The 22,760-nt window shown below is 40.5% G+C and overlaps 2 protein-coding genes across 32 annotated transcripts in view; both read right to left on the bottom strand.

The window, feature by feature from the left end:
- dpy (fibrillin-like protein dumpy) overlaps window positions 1-22,760 on the bottom strand; it is a 135,048-nt gene that overhangs the window by 95,112 nt on the left and 17,176 nt on the right. For all 31 annotated transcript variants that reach the window (XM_070999601.1, XM_070999600.1, XM_070999599.1 and 28 more), the window contains one exon: window positions 3,513-3,571. In XM_070999601.1, the coding sequence (XP_070855702.1) occupies window positions 3,513-3,566 (54 nt within the window). In that variant the 5' untranslated portion in view covers window positions 3,567-3,571. The remainder of the gene's footprint in view (window positions 1-3,512; window positions 3,572-22,760) is intronic.
- On the bottom strand, window positions 7,487-8,067 carry HP6 (Heterochromatin protein 6). Its single transcript, XM_017067938.4, has one exon. It carries the CDS (start codon window positions 7,973-7,975, stop codon window positions 7,667-7,669), a length of 309 nt encoding a protein of 102 aa, XP_016923427.3. The 5' UTR covers window positions 7,976-8,067; the 3' UTR covers window positions 7,487-7,666.

Here is a 22,760-nt window from a genome sequence, read left to right as displayed (position 1 = left end):
AAATTAGATACAGCAAGCTTAGCAGGCGTAGCACCGGCGGCGCTTCTTCAGATTTCTCAACCCGATGTGGTCCATATGGGCACGACCCGATCGTACAGGTACGAGTATATATATAGGCATACATATATGTAGATAGACCGGCCCGTTCTCCACTACATTGTGGCCATTTGTGTTGTTTCGCCGCCACTTAATTGTTACACTTGGCTGATTTTACTTTTAGCAAAACAAAAGTTGTTTCCCGCCTGCCATATTTTCTTGGCCAAAACTCTGGCGACTGGCTGGCAGTTCGAGTGTTGGTTTTCGTGTTTCAGTTTCTGTTTGCCAGCATTAGATGGCTGGCTGAGAAACAAGTTTGTCACTTAAGACCTTTTTGTGCTCCAGCAAAAATGAATTAAAACTAGTTTCTATAGATGTCTGTTTTGTCGCATTGCCGTTGTTATACATATGCAATTTTACTTCTATTTTTGTAACCCGTTCAATTCGACTTCCTACGCTCAAATATAGTTATTAAGTGGTTAGATCAGATTTGGAAGCCGCTTAAATATTTGTAAAACAAGATAAAGTTGAATTGGTTTTGGATTTCTTCAATAAATAACAGAATCGTACGTGAATGTATCTTTTAATGATTACTCTTGGGCAACAAACATTTATGATTTACTTCTTTTCGAGTTGAGTATTTTAATGGTTAGGCCTTTGGTTACGATTCTTTTAATGGGTGCTTTTTAAGTGCTGTTCATTTGATTTTTATAGCTGCATATTGATTTACATCCCTTTCTACCAATAAATGTTTATACTACTTATTTATTATATTTCCTGCCTATTCCTATGGGAATTTCTTTACAGGTTTTCCTATTGCTACACAATTTACCACATTCTTTTCCTTTTCATGCAATTTACTCATTACTGGGTTCAGTGTCTCAATTGTTCATTTGATTTTTATAGCTGCATATTGATTTATATCCCTTTCTACCAATAAATGTTTATAATACTTATTTATTATATTTCCTGCCTATTTTTATGGGAATTTCTTTACAGATTTTCCTATTGCTACACAATATACCACATTATTTTCCTTTCTATGCCATTTACTCATTACTGGGTTCAGTGTCTCAATTAAGCAGAAGCCTCTGCACCAAGAAGAATCCCAGCAAATTTTCCCAGTTTGCCCATTTAAGGCCAATTTTCCCTGCTTTTGTTGTGGGCGCCTAATGAGCCTGGAGAGGCCATAAAAAAGCTGCTTAAATTGCTCTGCGACCCCGCCATACGAAGGTGTGAACATGAGGCACTGGCTGTCAAGTTCAAGTTTAGCCGCGAATTGTTTTTAGGCAGATTCTTATCGAGAGGAAGACGACGAGTTGAGCTGGGCTCCCCTTGTAGAACTCCATGGGGCTGGCTTTGGGTACTCAATTGCTTTGTGCCCACCTCAGTTTACGCCATGCAACGCTAACGGCCTTGCTAAACAATAGATTCCGCCGACTCTGCGACTTTTATCAATTGACAGGCGGCACAATGAGCAGCACATGCACTCAACTGAGGCAGCGATACTCGAACTGTGGTGCAACAATTAAAGGCGTGCGAGCAAAGATGTGCGATGTGGATACTGATGCTAGTGATGCTAGTGATGCCACTGATGGCTCCTACTGCCTCTACTGAAAATGACGACGATGATGATGATGATGATGATGCGGCTGCTGAAAGCTGAAAGCTCCCATGACATTGAGCGGCGTGCCAGCGACTACAATGCGCAATTTTTCGTTGCCAAGCTTGTTAACAGGCGCAATGACAACGGCAGACAGATGACGACGTTGCACGTCAACGCTCAAGTGCACATCCGTTATAACTGTCGATGGACATTAACTCGAATTTACTTAGCAAGATCTAAATTACTCCTTCAAGAACTGTTTTTAAAAAATTGCTAAGAAATTTACTTCTTTTATTAAGGTAGATATTATTTTAAAGTCCACTCAAAATGTTTTAGAAATTTCGATTAAATGATGATTTTTTCTTTTATAAAGAAGAAAACAAATTAAAAAGCCCTACAAAAAAAAAAATTTTTTTTTTTAGTAATTTTTTTTTTTTTTACTTCTTAAAATTTTAGGCCGAATAACTATTTTACTATGTGCACAGATACCGCGTTGCTAACATTTTCAAACATTATTAAAAATAATTTCTTCCTTACATTTCCATATGTAAAACATTTTTTGTGCCGGCTTCCACATTATTTATCTAAAACATTTTACCAGGACAAAAAAATAAGAAATCTCTATATTTACTCAGATGCTTAACCTTTTTATTTGCCAACAAGGAGTGGCCATAAAAGTTAAGTTCATAAAAATCTGCCTGTATTTTCTCGCAAACCATTTGCAAATATTGTCTTTAGAACAACAAAAGACATCAGTCAACCGGCAAGTTCGTTGCCTGAGTCTTTTGTTTGGGGGGGAAAAAAAGTATACTCTCCAAATTCACAATTAATTATGATCGCATCTAGCTAATCAAATGAATTATGACTGCCACGCATAAATCAAGTTCCAAGGCACAAAGGAAAGCAAATCCGTAAAAGAATCTCGACATGGAGCAATAGCATTGACAGAGTGTCGCAGAGAAAACCACAAGCGGGTGAGAGGTGTCAATGAACTTGGCTTTCGGCTTAGAGAAGAGAACTCTCTTGGCCAATTTCTCGAAGCCCCTTCGGAGTTCCCTCATTCACACCGGACACCCTTTCCCCGCCTCACCGACTGCATAAATCGATGACTATCAAAGCGTTTTTACAGCTAATGCGGCTATTTTTATTCATTACGTTTTCTTGGCTTTCTTCTTCAATCGATTGGCTCGGTTTGGTTCGGTTTGGCTGGGTTCCTTGGCCAGTCGTTGACCGTGGCCATAGTGATTCTGCTCTTCCGCCGGCCCTATCATTACTAGTCACTCTTGCTAGCCTGGTTTTTTCATTTTTGCTTGGCATTCTTCTCGGGCTGCCAAATTATTATTTGCCCGGCATCATCGTTTCCTCTCGCTCTCTTCTGCAGAAGATTTCACAGCTAGCTGTTAGTTTTAATAAATGTATTCCTACCTATGCCCAAGTCATTTTGCAGTAATTTCCTTTATGGCTCATTTGCATGAGACCCAACCGAACACCGTTAGGTCATCAAAGGTTCCATCGTTATAATTTGTTTCCTCTCCCTGGCTTTCGGATTCTGTATTATTTCTTCTGAAACTACCATTTGTTAATCATTGGGGTTCTTTCACTTCTGGGCTCTCTTTTGGTTTATTTGTTCAGAAATTTGTTTCATAATGAGGTGGCAGCTCGTAAATTTAATCATATTTCTCTTCTTTTCAGCGGCGGGGCGTGAAAGGTCTTTTGTTTGTACCTTTCGGGAAATCCATAAATTAATTATGACCCCTACGCTAACTGCCGCTGGCAGCCTCTGATCTAATCCCATCGATATTCAGGTTTAACCCCCGTCAACTTACCCACTAATTAGCTTAATAAAGAACAATGTTTATGGGGTACTTACTGCACTCGAGAGTAGTAGCACTATCCACGTGACTAGTGGCAAAAATATTTTCATTTTTGCTGCAAAGAGAATAAAGAGAGAAAAATCTCACATTAAAAATCAGTGAAAAAATCAATTAAAAGCATATTAAGTAACAGAAAAAATAAATACAATTAAGGCCACCCGAGAATAACCACTTGTGGGCAAAAGCGGCTTTTCGGCTCAGGCCGAAAGACAAATAAAAATAATTAACTTAAAAATGTTGAGCACGCACAAACCAAAAAAAACTCAATTGGCCTGGTCATCTCGGACAGGTGCCAAAAAATAACAATAAAGGAGAAAGACAAAAGACAAATGCGAAGACGGGTAAATGACACTTGAAATTTATGCGCAAACATGGCTCAGAGACCCAGGCTTATCGCCACTTCCTTTGCCTTTCCCTGAAAACTTATCCAACAAACGGGACCGGCATAAAAAATATAGTAATGCCCGAACACCTTTGGCGAAACAGAAAATGTTTGGTGCCCGCAATATTCATTGTTTGCTACCTGTTGGCGATTTTCTCACGTTCATTTATTTTTCCACTTTCAGTTTTTAGTTTTCAGTTTTCAGTCGACGACTGATTTTCATTAGACTTTGGGCTTGGCAGCGAGAAAAACGAAAAACGGGCATGGACTCCCAGTGTTAATTGGGTAGAATGACAGAAAAGTGTGTGTTCCCCAGGCGACGGGGTTTTTGGGATAACGTAATAATTTCGTGTGAAGTCCGATAGCATCTTTATATGGTAGGTGGGCGCTCTCATGATTATGACATAAGACGGCTGGAGACGGAAGTCTCTGGGAAGAAGGCATCAGTGAGTTCCAGATCACAAAAAACAATTGAGTTTTCCTAGCTTAAAAATACCTCACTATAACTTATAATAAAGAAGTAGTAAATTTATAATGCAGTCGGATATACTTATAGGATTTCTTGTCCTGACTGAAAATGTACCAATATTTTAAGGGGTGGTAAAAATATTAACATATTACAGGGAGATCCATATATTACATCAAAATATCTATTTCTAAATCAATTTTTGCAAGAGTGCCTTGGGTGTTGTTAAAGTTTTCATATATATGTTTATATATAGCCTGAGGAAAACTCTAGAAATATCTCATCTGCCGACATATCAAAGTTCCACTGTACCTACACTGATGGGCGTGAACAAACAACTTTCTTAGTCCCGCGTGAATGTTTTAACGTGTGTTAAAATTTTTGCCATCTATCTGCGAGTGGAAACTGGAAAAGAGCGCCCGAGGTTGGCCATAAAACCTTCAACGGGCTAAAGGTAAAAAGGAAGGCTAAGGATTGGGTTTCCCTTTTGGACCACGATTTATCTATTTCGGTTTATCAGCTAATAAACGCTTAAATAAAATACACACTCTGAGCCAAATTACATGCGCTTTGCAGTTTTCCAGAGTTTGCAGAAGGAAGTCGGGCTGTTCCCGGGGAATCGCGTCTTGTTTGCCGACATGGCCATAAAGGGAATTGTGGTTAGGGATCCCGATCCGGGTCCAAAGATTTGCTCTGTTCTAACGACATTTGAAGCTCGGCAGCCGGGCGTCTTCTAATCTTGTTTTGGCCGTTTCCAGATCCAACTCCGGGGCCTTTGGCGATTTGTGTTTGCCCATGTTCATGATCACTTAATTAAAGTTGGGGCCCCCAGTTTCAGTTGCCCAACTGGGCCTTATGTTTATTGTGTGGTGGTGGGGCCAAGGAAAATACTGTGTTCTGTGATGCTCGATAAATTTATGTGGCCGCGAAATTAGCGTAATTTGGTGGGTTCGGGTTTGGGTTTGGGTTCACTCCCCGGGGACTGGGAATGGGGCTTTCCTGGGCAGCTCCGGCTACCTTTGGCTGACAAGCTGATATATGTGCGTGATAAATGTGGCAAATGCGGTTTCTTGTTTTTCCACCGATTGCAAATCACGAAATGCAATGCGGCAGCAAATGAAACGCGGCGCTCCATCTGCAGCACGTATTTCAAATTTCCAAATTATCGGGAGTTACGGCAAATCGAAGCAGATTTATCTTAGATGCTCTTAATGGCTTTCTTTGTGGCTTTAATTGTAATTGTCGGCTTGCGAAACGGAAGCACATCATGGATGGAAACCGAATCCAAAATACAGTTTGTCTTGATTCCAGGACCATGACAGGATGAATTGGGAATCGCTAATTCAACCAAAACATATCGACTAATAACTGTCAAATTGCAAGTGATGGTAGATGGACGATAACTCATTTCAATGGGCGACACAAGCTTAATAGGCTTTTTGGACTACTCACATCATTGTCGATTATTCGAAAAATGATGTACGCGCTTTCGAACGTTAGATTATCTTCAACATTATAAGAAATGACAAACGAAACCAAGAGATCCTAATGTAGGCCCGGTTTGAAAACACTATAAGAACACTATATAAACTAATTTCTTATTAGCGACTTTTCCCCCAAAAATAAACCACTCTACCTTACTCAAACTAACGGCACCATTAAGTTTCACGCACGAATGTCCATAGATCTTATCACAATATTTTTACAATGTCAAATAATTTTTGAATGAAGGCCAAATAACTGCCGGTCACTTGAGTTGTCGGTAGGTAAAGACCGAAAAATTCGTTGAATCTCTTGATCTGCGAAACGAGAAACTGCTTCCTCTTGCCCCGATCTCCAGCGGCTATCTAAACGTCACTGCCGATCTTGCCGTCTCTTTCCTCACAGGGGATGATCTCATCTGGTTTTAACCTGTCTAGCCACTAAATCAAAGTCAAAGAAGCGAGTGACACATTTTCAACCGATCGTCGGAGAGGAAAAAAAAAAGATTCTACACGAAAACACACAGCCTTAAAATTAATGATGGCATCTTTATTAAAAATAAATGCTGATAGCTTGAGAAATGGGTGTCTCACAAAGCAAACATTTTGTGCATATCGCATCGTCTGAAAAAAGTGGAGAAGTGGAGGGGGCTAGTGTGAACACACCCAAAAAGATTGCCACCGGATGCTGACGCGTCATCGATGCAATCGAAAATCATTGACAGTAGTTGGGGTTTTTTCTTGTTTACTTTTGTATTTTTTTATGTGGGATTTTACTTTGCATGTGAGTGGCAATTGGGCTTTGATTGATTTCCAAATTACAGGCGGCGCCCCATTTTATTTAACCTTTCTTGTGTGTTTTTGTCATAAATTTCGCATAAATCGATTTAATCTGCCCCTTAGCCACGCCCACCTGCAGGTGGGCCACCATCAATTAATTATACTTTTTCAATGTCAAAATGTCGCTGCAAAGAAGGTGCGTCGGCTGCTTAACCCTTTTTTTATTTTTACTTAGCTGACTGCATAAATCTTGGGGCGCCTGCAAAATGGGACCTGTGAGTTGGGTCTCTGATCCTGCGGCTTAGGGTTTTTTCTAATTGCAGGTTTGCCGGCGATGTGAAGGTCACTGACAGCATTAAGTGCACAGGGAGAAACTAAGCTAACCTTGGGATTCTGATAAATTGTTTTAAAGATGAATTTAATAAAAATAATGAGAAAGTATATCAGTTTTGGTATGAGAAACTATATTCTTTATATATTTTTAATTTTATAAAAAATGGTTTGGAATGCATTTCTTTCAGTGTAGGCATACATGTATAATTTCGCGCCTGGCAGACAATGCCGCCGGCCTGTCTCCAACAACAAGCTGTGGGGCAGGAGGCGGAAGGCGGGGGGCGGGGCTGGGGCTGGGCCGAACCAAACTCACTTATTCACCTGCCCGCATGCCACCAAACCAAACTGCAGCTTCAGCAACCAGTTCGCATGAAAATGCATAATCAATCACCGGCGACAACAGAAACCAGAAAATGTGAAGAATTCGAAGGAGAAGATTGTATGCTCTTGATTACAAGGGGGATAGGTATTTATTGATACATATTTAGACACAATTTATTTTTAAAGTTAGGTAAGGTTTGTATGATTTTGAAGCAAACAGGACTTCCATTTATTGTGTTGAACATGATGGATTTTGTATCTGTTTAGTACGAGGAGAATTATTAGATTTTGGAACAGGATCAGCCTTATAACCAGCTTGGATACGTCGAGTATGATATGAGCGTATACCCGGAAAATCCATCTGCACCCAGATCCTTCACTTGTCTTTCATTTTCCCCTTTCTTTCGAGGCCCACACAAGGCGTTCCTCGTAGAAGCGGATGACCAACTGGGGACACCGATTGTGGGCCAACTCAGCGGGCACCTCGTCTACACAGTCACTGCCCTTCCATAACATCAGATACATCAGCTCCCCGGACGAGTCGGTGACCCCCACTATCCTGAGTGGCTCCAGTCCACGCTCAAAGCCTTTTGGACTGTCCGGGTTCTTCTCCAAGAAGCACTTGTACTGGTCACGAACGGTTTTTGAAATGGAACGCTTAATGTAGGGCTTCTCCATTACTTTCTTGCGGTCCATTTTTAGTTCAGATAATTAATACAAGTAGAAAATTAATTTTCTTTCTTTGAAAACCTTGACTCTCCGACAGTTGGCTAGCAGTTAAATGATATTTTTTGACACTTGATTAACTTGACTTCACCTTTAGAATGTATCGATAGCAGTGTTGTAAAAATGTTAAAGCTTAAAAGGCGAATGACGGCTAAATTTTGAATTTCGTGCATAGCAAACCTCTCAAAAATGTTAGTAAATTTATTAACTTTATAGACAATTTAAAAATGTAGGTTTTAATTATCACCTATGGTTTTTTTTTAATTCAGTTAAAATATCACAGTATACAATAAAATTTTATTTAAGGATCTTGAACTTTAATTATAAAAATAAATTATTTTTCATTCAATTCAAAAATTGCTTAATTTAGTATCTAATATTTTTTGCCAAGACCGAAATATTTTCAAATTAAATGTTGCAGTGTAAAATCAACCTAGACATTTTAAATTCAAGTGCATTTATAATTTTATATCAGTTCATAACTTGTCATATTTTCTCCCATACAGATAGGGTATTGTGCATTCCAACGCCCATTGAGCGTATCATTGGTGCATCTTCATCTGACATTTCGCACGACTCGAATGTCAAGGTGCGATTGCTCGCGATATTACTTGCGATATTGGCCTGACTTCACCGACTTTACCGACTTTACCGACTCCATGCGACGCAACTCCACTTGTTAACAATTCGTGTAAGGTTGCCGCTCATTAAAAACTCATAAATCAGGGCGGCAGGGAGGTGGGTTTTCGGTGGCAGAAGTAATTGCCGTTGCTGGCCCAGTGTCAAAATAAAGGAAAACAAAGGAACACGAACTCGTTGGCGGAAATGATCGGCCACCAGGTGATGGTGGGGCAAACAGAAAATACAGCTAGTAGTTTCCGCATATCGAAAGTCTTTAAGTCTCGGATGGGTATTTGATTAATGATAAATATGCCCGGTGCATCCGCCGCTATGACATTTATCCAGCGCCGCCTGAGAACCCGCTATAGAACAGAATCCACAGAATAGACACTACACAGAAACAGAATCAAAAGTCGGTGGCCAAACGCCGAGGTCTCCAGTTTAAGCCATTAAACCCCGCTGGAGCTGCTTGGGCGCACAATTTAAAGCAGAAACTAACGCAGTTAGACAACAAACCACTTTCAAGAGCTGGCTGGCAAACAGGGAAAACGGCTTTCAACTCGTTTCGCTGGCCGCTCTGTTGCAGTTGCATGCACGGCGAGAAAAAAAGTGTACTCGAAATTATTAAAACAAAATTTCACATCTCATGTATTTGGTTGCTCTCAAGATTTCGTTAAGTGTGTCAATATTCCAAAATTTAACAATTAATAAAGGGTTTTCATACATTTTGTTGTAATTTTTTAAACAAAATTTCTTCAAAATCAATTTTTTCATAGTAATAAAAATTAAAAAAAAAAATGTTATATATGAAATTATGAAAAACAATGTTTTTCGTATCTAACAAAACTTTAGAGCCACCTATTTCACAAAAATTTTTAAATATGAAATAAACATTGTTACAATATATTGTACAAAAAAAATTGTTTAGAGTTCGATGTATGACATTTTTTCAAAAACCTATTGGAACTCAATGTGGACTAACCTATCACCTTTTAAAATATATTTTTAAGACGGTTTTCCTAGCTAATCAATATCTTTTATAAGTAAAGACACAACAGATGAACTCAAGAAATATTTTATTCCTTAAGGCCCCCTTTTTTCTTTCAATGTACTGCCGTTAATGCTGCTGCTGCCGTGGGTGCAGCCGTTGCATGTTGCATGCTGCCAGTACGTTCAACTTTTGCAGTTAACAGTTAGATTTTGAAATAGCCAACAGCACAGGCTTCGGCATCGGTATCGGCCACATTGGCTCTCTGGGATTCCAGTTTTCTGGCCGCGGCCTGAGAACCCGGCGATCAAGATGCGCAACTCCACGACGGAAGGAAATTGCAGTCCGAGTTGCAACTTCGATCGCTGCATTGCGCACATCAAATAAATACTGGTACTTGGCAATTTTTGTGTTAAAACAAAATTAAAGCAATGCCAGCGCTGCCGCGGCGGTGTAACATTAACCCAAATACATAATTCCCGGGACAAGGATCGGCGCATTAATCATTGGCAAGGGGGACAGCTCTTGGGAAGCGGCAGCATATTTGGGTTTATGGGTGAGGTGAGCCCCGGTATCCTAAGCAGGAAATCATTAGAGCGAGGTCCCAGGAATCCGCAGGGGTTTCGGTATATCTTTCTTGGGAATTTTTCGTAGAGCTTGGCTTTGCCTGAAGGTCGGCTTCTAAGATTTCAGCCGGAGATCATCGCATGACAGGGGAACAAAAAATATAAACTAAATTCCTCACATTTATGAAACATCCTTGTAGATATTGGAGCTCCCTTAAGTGCCTTTTTCTTTCTTTCAAAAATACTAACGCTTTTTTATATTATACATATTTACATTGTTTTAAAGATGGGTCTTAAGATAGGCAATAAGCTCTTTATAGTTAAATACCTGCAAAAAGAGTGTGTAAAACTATTTGTCGCATGGGATTTCTTAGAACTATGCTAAAAGGTAAATGTACTTTTACAAGATTTCGCATGGTGTTGTGAGTTGTAAAAAAGAAAATATTATTTAAAGACCCGCTTCATGCTAACCCCTTATTTCCCAGTTCTTAAACCCTTCAATACAATTCTATATTGATATATTTGCGAACAGGCGAGTGAGACATTACAAGAGATATCCGAGAACAATGAATATATCTTGTCAGCAGGGAAGCGGCTCGATCGGATTGACTTTAGCTGACTGTTGACAAGTTTCTGATAAGATTAATATGCCGCACGAGCTTAAAGGTTAAGCATGCAAATCAGGCGGTGGCAGTTTCCAGTGGGAATGCGAATCATTGACCGCTCAGAAGGACATATACTCCAAAAGGAAAGGAAAAGGAATTCAGGAGGAGCTGGAGCAGCAGGAGGCTGGATGGATGTTGGATAGCCAGAGGTACGAGCTACTAAATCTCTTTATTGCCTAGTGCCAACACAATGGGGGAACTGAACTGGAGACGCCGACTTATTTGTAGTAGCTACAGCCACTACGCACCGTACTATGCCTGATGTATTGTTTCTTAACATTTTTCCCTCCCTTTTATTTTATTTTTTTTTGTTTTAGCCCCCTTGTTTATGGTGTGCTGCCTGGCTGTTTTGTTTATGCACATGCAACCAATGAGATCAAGTCGATACGCTTCGATTTGTTAAGAGATGGCACCTAAACGGAGGGCAAGTCGCTGGTCACTGGTGTCGCATTGACATAATTGAGACATTATCGATGGCCTCATTGGCGGACTCTATTTGCTGCCGTGGCAAAGAAATGACCATCGATGATCGGCTGAAAATGTCAAGGTTACATTGCCGACCTTTTGCCAGGCACGAAACAATTTAAATGCAATTTTTGCTTAAATAAGAAATAAAATCGCCAAGGCAAGGCAGAACAAAACGAAGAAAAGTACAAATATTTGCTAATTTATCCTGTACGTGTCCTCCAACTAAGTGCACAGGTTTTGGGCCTTAAGCCGGCACGTTGCCGTTGCCGTTGACCCTCCTCTTCATCCGGATACCCAACCTCATCCTCATCCTCATCCACATCCACATCCCAAGTCCTCTGGTTGTCTTGTGGCTCTTTGGGCCGTGTTGATTGTTTGCGTTGGACGCTGGCTGTTAAAATGCCTTTGATCTTCTGATATTTCTTGGCCCTGGGTCTGGTCTCTTGGAGTCCAGAGAACTAGGCAACCAGGGAACCAGAGAGTCCACAGCCCAGCGGACATGCCAAAAAGACCAGTCCCCCATACCCTCCCCATCCCGATCCCCATCCCCCAAAGACGACGACGCACGGCGGGCGTATTTAACTTGACTTTGACTGGCTTCTAGGCCCTTTTCTGGTCTCTGCGGGCAACTTGTTAAAAAGAATGTCGACTCCGGGCGACGCATGTTTTTTTTCCCCACTATTTTTTTTGTACATCCCAGTCTGGGAATCCTCTTTCGGCGGTCTCTGAAATTTCGCTTTCATTGCCAACCATCCGGCCATGACGCTGTTCTTTTCGTTTTCCCCACCCATATTTAACCCAGAAATTAGCCGCCAAACCACCGATCTGGTGGCAAACCCTCTTTAATGCACCTTCAGTGAGTTAACTAAAGATCTCTCGAAGAAGAGGATCGATCGAAGGGGTTGGTAGAGGTGTTAATTAGGCTTTTTATAGTCTACGAATGTATCTCTCTCCCTCTGTGGGCCACAACATTATTGGCAAAGCAATCTTCGGAGGGGCCTCCGCTAAACATAAATGTCAATATTTATTTACGCCGATGCGGTCGCAATTTATTTCCAGTTTTTAATTGAAAAGGCTGGCCTCCGACTGGGATTCTGGATTGCGGCCACAATTTGCGGCACAATGTGTCTAAGCCGAGAATCGTTAATGTCCAACTCCGCCGTAAATTGTGGCCCACACTGAGGCGATTATTGGTTTAAAAATATGCCAAGGACATGGCCTTCCTTTGTATCGAAGGAGAAGTCTTCAAACTGGTTTTTCTATTAACGCAAAACAGAGTCAATATTTTGGCTTCTGAAATTATGGCCAATTTATACCACTTATTTCCCAATTCTCTTTCAAGGAGTTTATGTATTTTAGGTTCGCTATGAATTTTAAATATGTTTTTAATATTTTAATAGATACTAAGGGGAATAATAAATGTTATTATAATTATTCTCAATATCTGTTTTCAGTTGGATATACTTCTAAAACTCTTCTACTTTGTACCGTATACCCTAAAAAATATTCAATTTGGATTTGGATAAATCCTCCTTGCAAATTATGTAGCCTATCCAACCCAATGGATTACCAAGAAGTATTTTCATAATAGTAAATTACCCAAAATGATCAGACTTGTACTGCACATATTGCAATGCCATTAAACAAATTGAATAAATGGCAGCCATAAAAATAGAGATAATCTGTAATTTATTCCAATTTCCAATTACTCTTTCAGGGGTGAACAATGCAATGCCTGCACTGATTCCTAACTGACACACTTTCTTGGAGTGTAGAGACCACGGCCCACATGTGCCCGTTTTTGTGGGTTTTTCTGTGCGTTTTTTCTCGATTTTTGTGTGTTCTTGTGGCATGCAGACCTGACCTCCAATCGACAGAGCCTGTGGCGCCTTCGATGGCTTTCCAAACTGCACAATTTTCGCCTACGCCGGGTGAAAGAGTCTGGTTGAGTTGGTGAAGGAGGAGGAGTTGGGCTGGCCAACCCATAAATGGACACACACGAACTGGGGAGTACAGTCGTCTACAATCTACAGTCTACAGTCTACGGTCCAAACCCCATGTGGCCATAAATGGAGCTGGCCATTAGAAAGGTAAATTGCAGTCGATTTAATTCAATGCAGTTGGGCCAAGTCAACTCTAATTACAAGTGGTAGAGGTGACCTTTTGGACGCTTCGATGATTTGACTAACTGCTTGGGACACCCTTTTCTTCTAATTTTTGTGGAGGGTGAGATTACGTAATGATGATTAAGACCCGTGTCTGGGTTCCGCTGCAAAACAATCAATCACAAAAGGGCAGCTTCTAACGGAAATAACCCAAACAAAGTCGTCGTGTATAGCCGGTTTCCATGTTATATTATATCTTTTTTTGGAGTCTCCACTCCAAGTTCGGTTTCTTACAATTCTAATTTATATGAGTTTTACGTAGCTATCCGGCGGAAGTAAACCTTGGTCGGTGGTGTTGCCTTCTTGCCACTTCTTCTTGGCCATGTTTATTTGTGTTGTAAATTGCGAATGCGCCCCAAAGCAACAACAAAAGGGGGAAAACATAACGCGCAGTCGCGCACTTCAATAAACAACTGGAGAAACACCACAACAGCCACAACAACTATATATACTTGGGCATTAGTTGCCGCTGGCATTGCGTACGTGCCCGGACCCGGCGTCGCCATCTCTATGCACTGGGAAAAATAAATAGCTGATGGGGTAAACCCAACTGAGTCCTATATAATCCAAGTAAATCGAATGTCTCTTATATATTTTCAAGATTTCCAGTTTCTTTAGAGCCTCCAATGTTGTCTAAGTGGCACCGAAATCTCTGGAACTATAAAAATGATGTTCCTAAATACCGACATCACCTTTATGACCCTATTAATCCTGGCAAACTATTTTATTTCCTAAACCGTAATCTTAAGAGGGTTTGGTTTATAATGAAGCATTATTAATGATGAATGTACTACTGTAATAATCATGGTTATAGGAAATAGTTATATATGAAATGTAAAAGTAAAAAATTTACCAATTATAAGTCAAGCCCTGAAATATCTTCAATATACCAAAAAAGTTTGAGAACCAGCTAAATATTATTTGACACCAGCACCAAGAATCCTGTGCATCCTAAATCTGTAAAGATTTTCCCAGATATAAATCCCAATATTCCCCCAAAAGCTCTCCCAAATTTCTCTCTGTGCAGCCATCACCATCGAATGTGGATGGTTTCTTTGGGTTTACCACTGACAAAGACGACAACCACGCATCGTAAAAAGAGTTTTATGCAATTGCCGCTTTGCTTTTGGCCCGATGTGTGTTGTTGTGCGTTGGCCTATTGTATAATAGCCCCATGTGTGTGCGTGTGCGGTATGTGCTCTGCATAATTTTATGATTCGCCCGCCAGTTCCTGCAACGCGGGCCAACTCGAAAAGCCATGTCCATGGGCGATTTCCACTGGATGGCTCTTCTTATTTCCTTCTTTTTTTTGTCAGGGAAACGCGTGGGCGATGGATATGTGCATGTGCATGTGGATTTGATGCATTGATTGAATTTAACGCAGCACAATTTGGCCCCGGGCCAACGCTGCTCTTGACCAGAAGGGCCAAAGACGGGCCACAATGGCCCAGCGTGAGTCAGGCGGAGATGGGCGACTATGTGACTGGAATCGCAATCGGAATGCCGCGACGGATGAGCCAAGAAATGCTGGTGGATGGTCGATGGTAATTGTAAATGGCCGGACAGGTCGGTAGCTGCCATTCAGTGTTGCCAATTTAGCCAAATTTGGCATGTGACTAGGTTTTTTTCTCTGAAGAGCGCTTCGTAACTGCTATTTGGATGGATTTTATTCCGCTGAAAATGGTCGAAAATGCTTATAACAAAGTGGGACGAGAACAAACATGGTTTCGCTGGACAAAAAAATTAGGCAACCGTGTCATCTACAAATCATGAGCTCCAGATTGGAGAAGAAACACATGGTAAGACCGTCTTATTTGTAAAATATTAAACTTTCTGTATTCGAGAATCGGTATAGAAATATTTCATCATAAAATATATATAATAAAACCATATAAACATTCATCAAACCAGAACGTCGGTTTCTTATCCCATGATATATATTCCATCCCCTCCCAGGTAAAAGCAACTTTGTATCGCAATCGCAGCTTTCTTGACGCCCTATCCCCACCTCATCTTGATTTATTTAGTTGTCCCTAATTTATGACTCCACTTCAAAGCGATATTTGCAACTAATCCTGGTCGCAGCATTCCTGTTTAAATTATCGCCGCTTGTACTTCTGATCCAGTGGCTAGTTACATGGAGGACCTTGAGGCATCCCATGGCATACAGAGCGATTTAAATATACGAAAATAACTAACTAAATCTAGACATAAAAAGCGACAACAGCGCTGCGAACAAGAAGTCTTGTAAAAATGCAAATCAATAAGCAAAAGGTCCAGTTTGTGCTTGCCTGCAATAAAATAAATGTAAGGAGGTAGCCATAAAAACAAAAAAAAAAAACAAAAAAACATCTACAAGGAGGAGCTTTTTTGTCTTTTGTCGCATCTGTTCAGCAGATGCAGCAGCGGTTGCAATTTGGTTTAGTACCTAGGTGTTAATTATCGCTAAAACTCAATGGCGGACAATCGGCGAAATCTGCACAGGGGCATCGTATCTGCATCTGCCCCAGGAGAATACTTAGGATGGGTATTGGGATGGGGATGCAGGTTGCACATGGACAGCTGTACAAGTGGCCACGATAATTAATATGAAAATATGTGAGGATGGCGCAGGACAACTCCGCAAATGTTTGCTATTTTTAGCAGCCAGTTTTTAATGAGCCCTGTCCAAAGTCGTGCCAATGCTGCTGGGGAAGCATCCGCCAATGGGCCACCCGGGTGTCCTAATTATGCGCTCATTTCTCTCCGCTTTTATGAATTATTAAAGTAGGCAAAATGACGCTGGTCGAGCATTAATTGCTTTATAATAGAGATGGCGAGATGGCGGAGATCATGCCTCAAAAAAAATGGACCTGTATTTCCGTTGTTGTGTTCTGAGACCTTTTTTTTGGCTTTTTTGCCATACTCATATTTCTATAATTTATTGTAATGCACTTGGGGCGTGTTTCATTTCTCGCTTTAAAATGGCATAAATTTTTAAGCCATGCCTCTCTGAATCTCGGGGTCTGCGGCTATTTAACAATTTATTGTCTGTATATGTATACAACCGCATTTATACTATATATATTTTTTTCTTTTCTTATTTTTTGTATTTTTTCTGTAGTGCATTTTGTCTGAATCTGAAGTCGACAGCGGCCACGACCACCTTGATGTTCATGTCCCGAACCGATAAAACAACGATGATGACTCCAACGACTTGGGGGCCAATTTACTTTAGTTTTCATTCATGTACGTCGGAATCGGCGAGGAAAATAAGAGAAAAAGATCGGTGGAAAAAACTGTAAGCTGCGTTCATTACACGTTGTTATTTGTTGTCTGCGGTACATTATTGCTCTTGTTCGCTGTTTTGCTCACCAATTAGCTGCAGTCGGCCAAACGAAAGACTCTGGCCACGAACTTGACTCCTCTGGCCGTTCTGTAAGATGTTCTTTTTGAGAGAGATAGATAGAGAGTGGGGAAGATCACCGCCCTGGGCTTTTGTCACGTACTTTCCACGGTCCTAATCCCCATCTATTGCCTGGAACTGGGAACCTGGTACTCCAAGTCAAAGAGTCAAAGAACTACCTCGCTTTTCTTGCTGACGCACCATCACAAACATCATCCTCAAGACGATTATGACCGGCAAGAGGGGCGCACATCAATCAAATGCCTCATTGTACACGGTCATTTTCTTCCTTTTTTTTTCTAAAGTTTTTACCAAGGGCCCCGCCACTTGAACTTGACATTTGGTGTAAGTGACCATTAAGGAAGTGCCTTGGGAAGAACAAGTTGGAGCCAAGCCGGTGGCAATTAGCCGGGAATATCAATCAACGCACCATTTGAGTGTGAAAACAACTCAGCTTTTAATTACGAAAGCTCTTTGTGTGTGGGACTCAGAAGTCAAAGCGGTTGAAGGCCTCCCATGTCCCCGCCCACGGTCATTTTGGAGAAGAAATAAAAAAAAATTATAACGCCTCTGCGCGATGTTTGTTGCCGACTCGCATTCGTTAGAACCGCATGCAAACCGGGCCTGTCTTGGCCCGGATCATGGCTCATGGGTAATAAGCCAATTGGCGTTGGCCAGGCCACACTACATTTTAATCAAGCCAACTGAGTTGTAAAGCCCACGCACCATCAAAGCCAAATAAGTTCCCTGTCGGTGCGAGTCTCGACTCACACCAGATCCAAAGTGTCGCCAGTTGTCGACCTTCGCGGCATGTTGAGTCACACTCTGGCTTATACTTTTGGCCATAACCGACAGCTCTGTGGATGGCAAATTGATGGTGAAATTGTGGAGAAAAGCTGGGTGTGCTGAGATATCCGGGATGCAAACAGCAATTAGTTAAAAAACTGCATAAAGGTTGGGCCTGAACAATAAGTTTTGAAGCTAAATATTGGGTGCAATCCCTAAAAAAGAGTTCTAATTTATGAGAAAAAATGCTATATTTTTTATGTATGTTTTTTAAGAACTTTTAATATTTAAGAACACGAAAAAAAATACAAACGTATGAATTATCGGATATTTACAAATAAATATACAAGTAAAATGTTTACTATAGGAAAATGTTAAATAGATATTGAAAAATGTAACATAAGCAGTTAGCAGAAAAATACGTTGTATCTAAAAGTAAATTTATTAAAATAACTAAAAATTTATTTTAAGCTGAAAAATATAAATATACATTGAAAAAAAGTGTGAGGATCAACTTGGTATAGCATAATGTAGCATAGAGATTGGATATTGCATATTTCAATTTTTCATCCTTTGAAAATACATATCAAAATGAATATGATAGGGAATGGCATAAAAATGTGTATAATTTAATATTCTTTATTAAAATTGTAGCAAATTCTAGGGTACCCAACAAGCCAGTAAATTAGGTTAGATGGGTGATTCTTCCTGAACTTCTCGATCGTCACCTTGGCGCGATAAAATCGTCCACACTTGGTTAATGCTTCCTCTGCACACCGACAATCATCCAGCCTCCTCGTTCCGGAGACGAATCAAATACCGATAGAACCGCCCCTTTTAGCAGACGAGAACCGACTGTCAAGCCAAATTAGCAGTGGCAACTACTGTTGACCATATCATATCATTTGCCAGGCACTCTATATATATATACACACAAGATATAGATACTCAAGGGGAACCCTCGCAAATTCGATTAGGCCACGCAAATGTAATTTAATAATTGCGGTTGCCCATGTTGATTAGCATGTGCGGTTTGTGCAATTTACTGCCGGTGGCGATCCACAGGATATGAGCTGGCACTATGACAATGACAGGATGCATCAATGTGCGGCACAGAGTCACCTCCATAGCTTCCACCACATTTACTTTTTTCTTCTTCTGGTGGCGACAGGGAAATGTTTATGGCCTTGTGCTCGCCTGCGGTGGCAACTTCAAATGCGGCGGTAATTGAATTTTAAATTGTTGCACTCCTTGCTCCTGCTGCCTCCTGTTACCAGATTAATTTAAATGAAGTTATTAGCCAGCCCGATAGCCCAGCTGTCACTAAGCGAAAACTTAAAAAAAACATACAAGAAACAAAAGACTAGTGACTACAGACTAGCTCCCACTCCTGGCGACTTAAAGTGCCCTGATATGGCTATATATACGTTTATATAGGAGTAGTTACCGGCCTGCAACGGGTTTTCCGTTTTAACTGCTCTTGCGGGCTGCATTTGAAAGTTAAATTACGGTAGCGATATCGGAGCAGACATTCCGTTAATTGGCCGCACAACTTGAGATCGAACCGATGCCTTTGCTATTTGCATCCAGGCGTTCTGAATACTCTATTTGGCCTCTGTGGAGTTGGCTAATGAGTGAAGGAATATATTGGAAATTTGAGAAGTCCAGCGGGTTAGTTTAAATTTTAGACTTTCTAAAGTCTTTGAAATTATTTCCTACCATTTTTGGCCTGGCTGATGAGGTAACACTCGTTTTTAATGGCCTCATAAAATTGTATCTTCATTTAACTAGAGAATTGCTGGTGGGTGGTATGATAAAGTATTTGAGTGGTACCAAATGAATGGAAGTATTAGCTTCTTACAGCATCGTATTCTTAAAGACAATGTTCTAATAATGATTTATATACATTTTAGTTACTTTACTTTATTTATCTAGAGAAATGTCGGTGGGTGGTACCATAAAATACTTTAGTGCTGAGAGATATCAGGAAGTATCAGCTTCTTAGATCGTCTTATTTGTTATATTACTGATGTATTTTAATCGTAGTAATTTTATTTAACCAAACCATATTTTGTATCTAAATTCAAAGCATTTTCCTTCTGTTTTTGGAGAGTGTAACAAAACTTCGCTGCGCCCCAGCAACCTCGCCTTGTTGATGCCTGTTTTTTTTTTTGGCTAAGTCCGCTTTACAGTTGCTGCAAAAATTGTTGCAAATTGCAGTTTAAAAAGTTTCCGTGTTGGTTTTTTTCTTCGCGATTTCGTCGTCGTCGTCGGTGGCTGCAACTAATATGAGTCATAAATTTAAAGGCTTAACTCGAGGCTAAGGCAATAAGGCAACTACAACTGCAACCGAAGCTGTGCCGTTGACAGGGATTTTTAAAATGAAATAAATAAACGGCATTACGGCTAGTTTTATGCAGCGATCAGGGTCTTGAGCGGCATAAACCACGACGACAAACTACAGAATACAAAAAAAAAATGAAAAACAACTGTGCAACAGAGTGGTGTTGGCGTGGAAGCTGAAAGTTGAACTGAATGTGAACTTAACTGGGCTGGGCCCAAGTCGTCCGGTTACTTTTGCATTTGCTGCACGAGACGAAGCCATTTTATTGATACAGATACAGCCGAAATTTGGGTCCACCAAAGGCTAAGATACAAAAAAAACACCAAAAGTCTGGTTGGGTTTTTTTGGCAACTCCACTTCGCAGCATGACATCATTTTGAGTTTCTGCGAATCGGAGTTCGAACCGATCTTTTTCAGTTGCAGCAGCCCTGCAGCCACAAAAAAACACAAAAACTGGTCGTTGTTTTACTTTCGCTTTATTTCTCAAAAGTATTTCTTATTTCCTTTTGGGTCTTTCAGCATTTTTTTCGGCCAGAGATGCTTCCATTTGGTTTTTTTTGGGTCAAAGAAGTACGTTCGTAAAAGGCAATGAAAACGAAACCGTGTTCTGGTGAAAGTGGGTTGCCCATCACGGAATGGAAATCGAAAACGCATAACAAGTGCATGGCTTTCGAGATCCGTGGACCACATGGTCGGGCCTTGGCGGATCGATTGTGTCATGGCAGCGTGGGTCGATCGCCCACAAAAATAATAAATAAATATAAAGCCTCCAAAGGCCGAAACTAATGATGTTAGACTGGCACAGGTTGCTCCGCTTTGGTCTCGGTTTCGTCTTCATTTGTATGCTGTGCCCACACAGTATGGCTCTTTTTGGATTCTGTAGATTTGCGGCAGTCAGAAGAGATCAATGCAAAAAGATTTGCGAGCAAGCGAGAAATTAATTAGAATTTTGTGGCTTTGGTTCGCCGTTGGTGGCTGGGAAAAGACCTTGAGCGGCGGTTCAACAGACTGTGTGGGGTGCTGCAAACTAGTCGACTAGGCAACTGAGTCACAGTCTTTTATTGAGCTCCAAAAGAGCATCCAAATCGCGACCAGTCTTTGGAATTTGCCCATAATAAATCTGTCTGCTGGCTGATGACTTACGAATTACCCGCGAGATCTATGGAATCAATCTACCGATTTCGCCAACGAAAGTAGCTAAATCTCTTTCCCACGAGTTTCACCGGTCATTAGGCAATAATAAAACTTGGGTTTTATTTGCATTCAATAAAGGTTTCATTTGCTAACGTCAAGTTTGTGTCTGCAGTCATTTGTTTTCGCTGTGCAAAAATCAGTGACAGCTTTTAGAAATAATAGTTTGCCAATCTCATTATCCATGGCAACAAGTTCGGTTCCTAAGTCTTTTGATTTGGTTGCTGAAATTTGCATTTTTAATTTAAGTCTTCAATTGGTACAACTAAAACAGAGAGTTCTGTTGGCTTGTTTTATGCATTTTTTGAAATCAAAAATAATATCTAGTTCGTGACTGAAGTCTTTTGATTTGGCTCATAAATTTTGAAAATTAAAAATATCAAGTTTGTGTCTTAAGTCTTTTGATTTGGCTCATGGATTTTGCAATAAAAATAATTGAAATTTCTCTTGTGCAAAAAAAAGTGAAAAGATATGTCGCTTTATATCTTACACCATTTATCTTTGCAGAAGAATCGCAAAGTGAAGCATTCACTTCATTTTTTCTTCGCTGGGTCCCTTGACTCATTTAATTGCGGCAATTTCTTTCGCCCACGCAGACTGAGTCAAGCGCTTTGGCTCATAATTTATAGGCATTATTATTGTAATTTCTCCCGGCAGACAAACGCAGCAGCTCGCACGCAAAACAATAATACATAAAGTGAAAGTTTTGCACCTTTTGCCGCGCAGACAACCAAACAAGCGGCAAACGCATCAGCATAAAAAGCTAAACAAAACACAAAATAGTCAGTCAGTCAGTCGGTGAGATGGTATAAGATGAGCCACGAACTGGGGAGAAAAAATCCAACTCCAACTCCAAGCAAAGTACCACACAACCCACGTCGAGATGAAAGACAATGGCTTACAAATGACTGCCAGCTAGTTCAAACCGAAACTGGCTGACAAATGAGACGGCGCCGGTAGCTTCACTTGTGTTTTGCATTTGACAAAAAAAAAAAAAAAAAACGAAGATAATGTCAGAGATCTCCCATCTCTCCATCAATAAACCCACAAATTTCGCCAAATCCTCTTGCCAAATCGCCTCGAAAAAATTAAACAAGGTGTTTTTTTCAACCTCAGCTTTGTTTTTCATCACTTGTGATTGCTTGACAAACTCTTTCTTTGCGCTTTAAGTAAAAAGTGTGTCAAGCGAGTATTTGAAGCAATTATTTGTCATATTTTCTATTTGCGTTTCGGTTTCGTTATTTCCGAAATGAGATGCAGAGAAAATAAACAGCATTAGCGAAGAGGCCCTGACCATAGAGTCAGTGACAAGGCGTCTTTGGACCCGTTTCCATCTGCGTATTCATCATGTTCGTCTTCCAACTCATCAAATCTCACAATGACTTTGGCCTGGGATTTTTACACTAACGAAAGTGAACGTTTCTTTATGTCGGCGCTGTTTGTTATTATTGTTTTAGTTTTTTTGCCACATTTACAGTTTGTTTTCTTGAGCTTATGTCTGCACTTGGGTGGAAAAAAAACGAAAATTTGTCATGTAAATTTTGTATGCCAACGGTTTTTATGCTCACTGATTTCA

This window comes from Drosophila suzukii, chromosome 2L (assembly GCF_043229965.1).
Source record: "Drosophila suzukii chromosome 2L, CBGP_Dsuzu_IsoJpt1.0, whole genome shotgun sequence".
In the NCBI taxonomy this organism is placed as follows: domain Eukaryota; kingdom Metazoa; phylum Arthropoda; class Insecta; order Diptera; family Drosophilidae; genus Drosophila; species Drosophila suzukii.
This window is presented reverse-complemented; position numbering and strand designations above follow the sequence as displayed.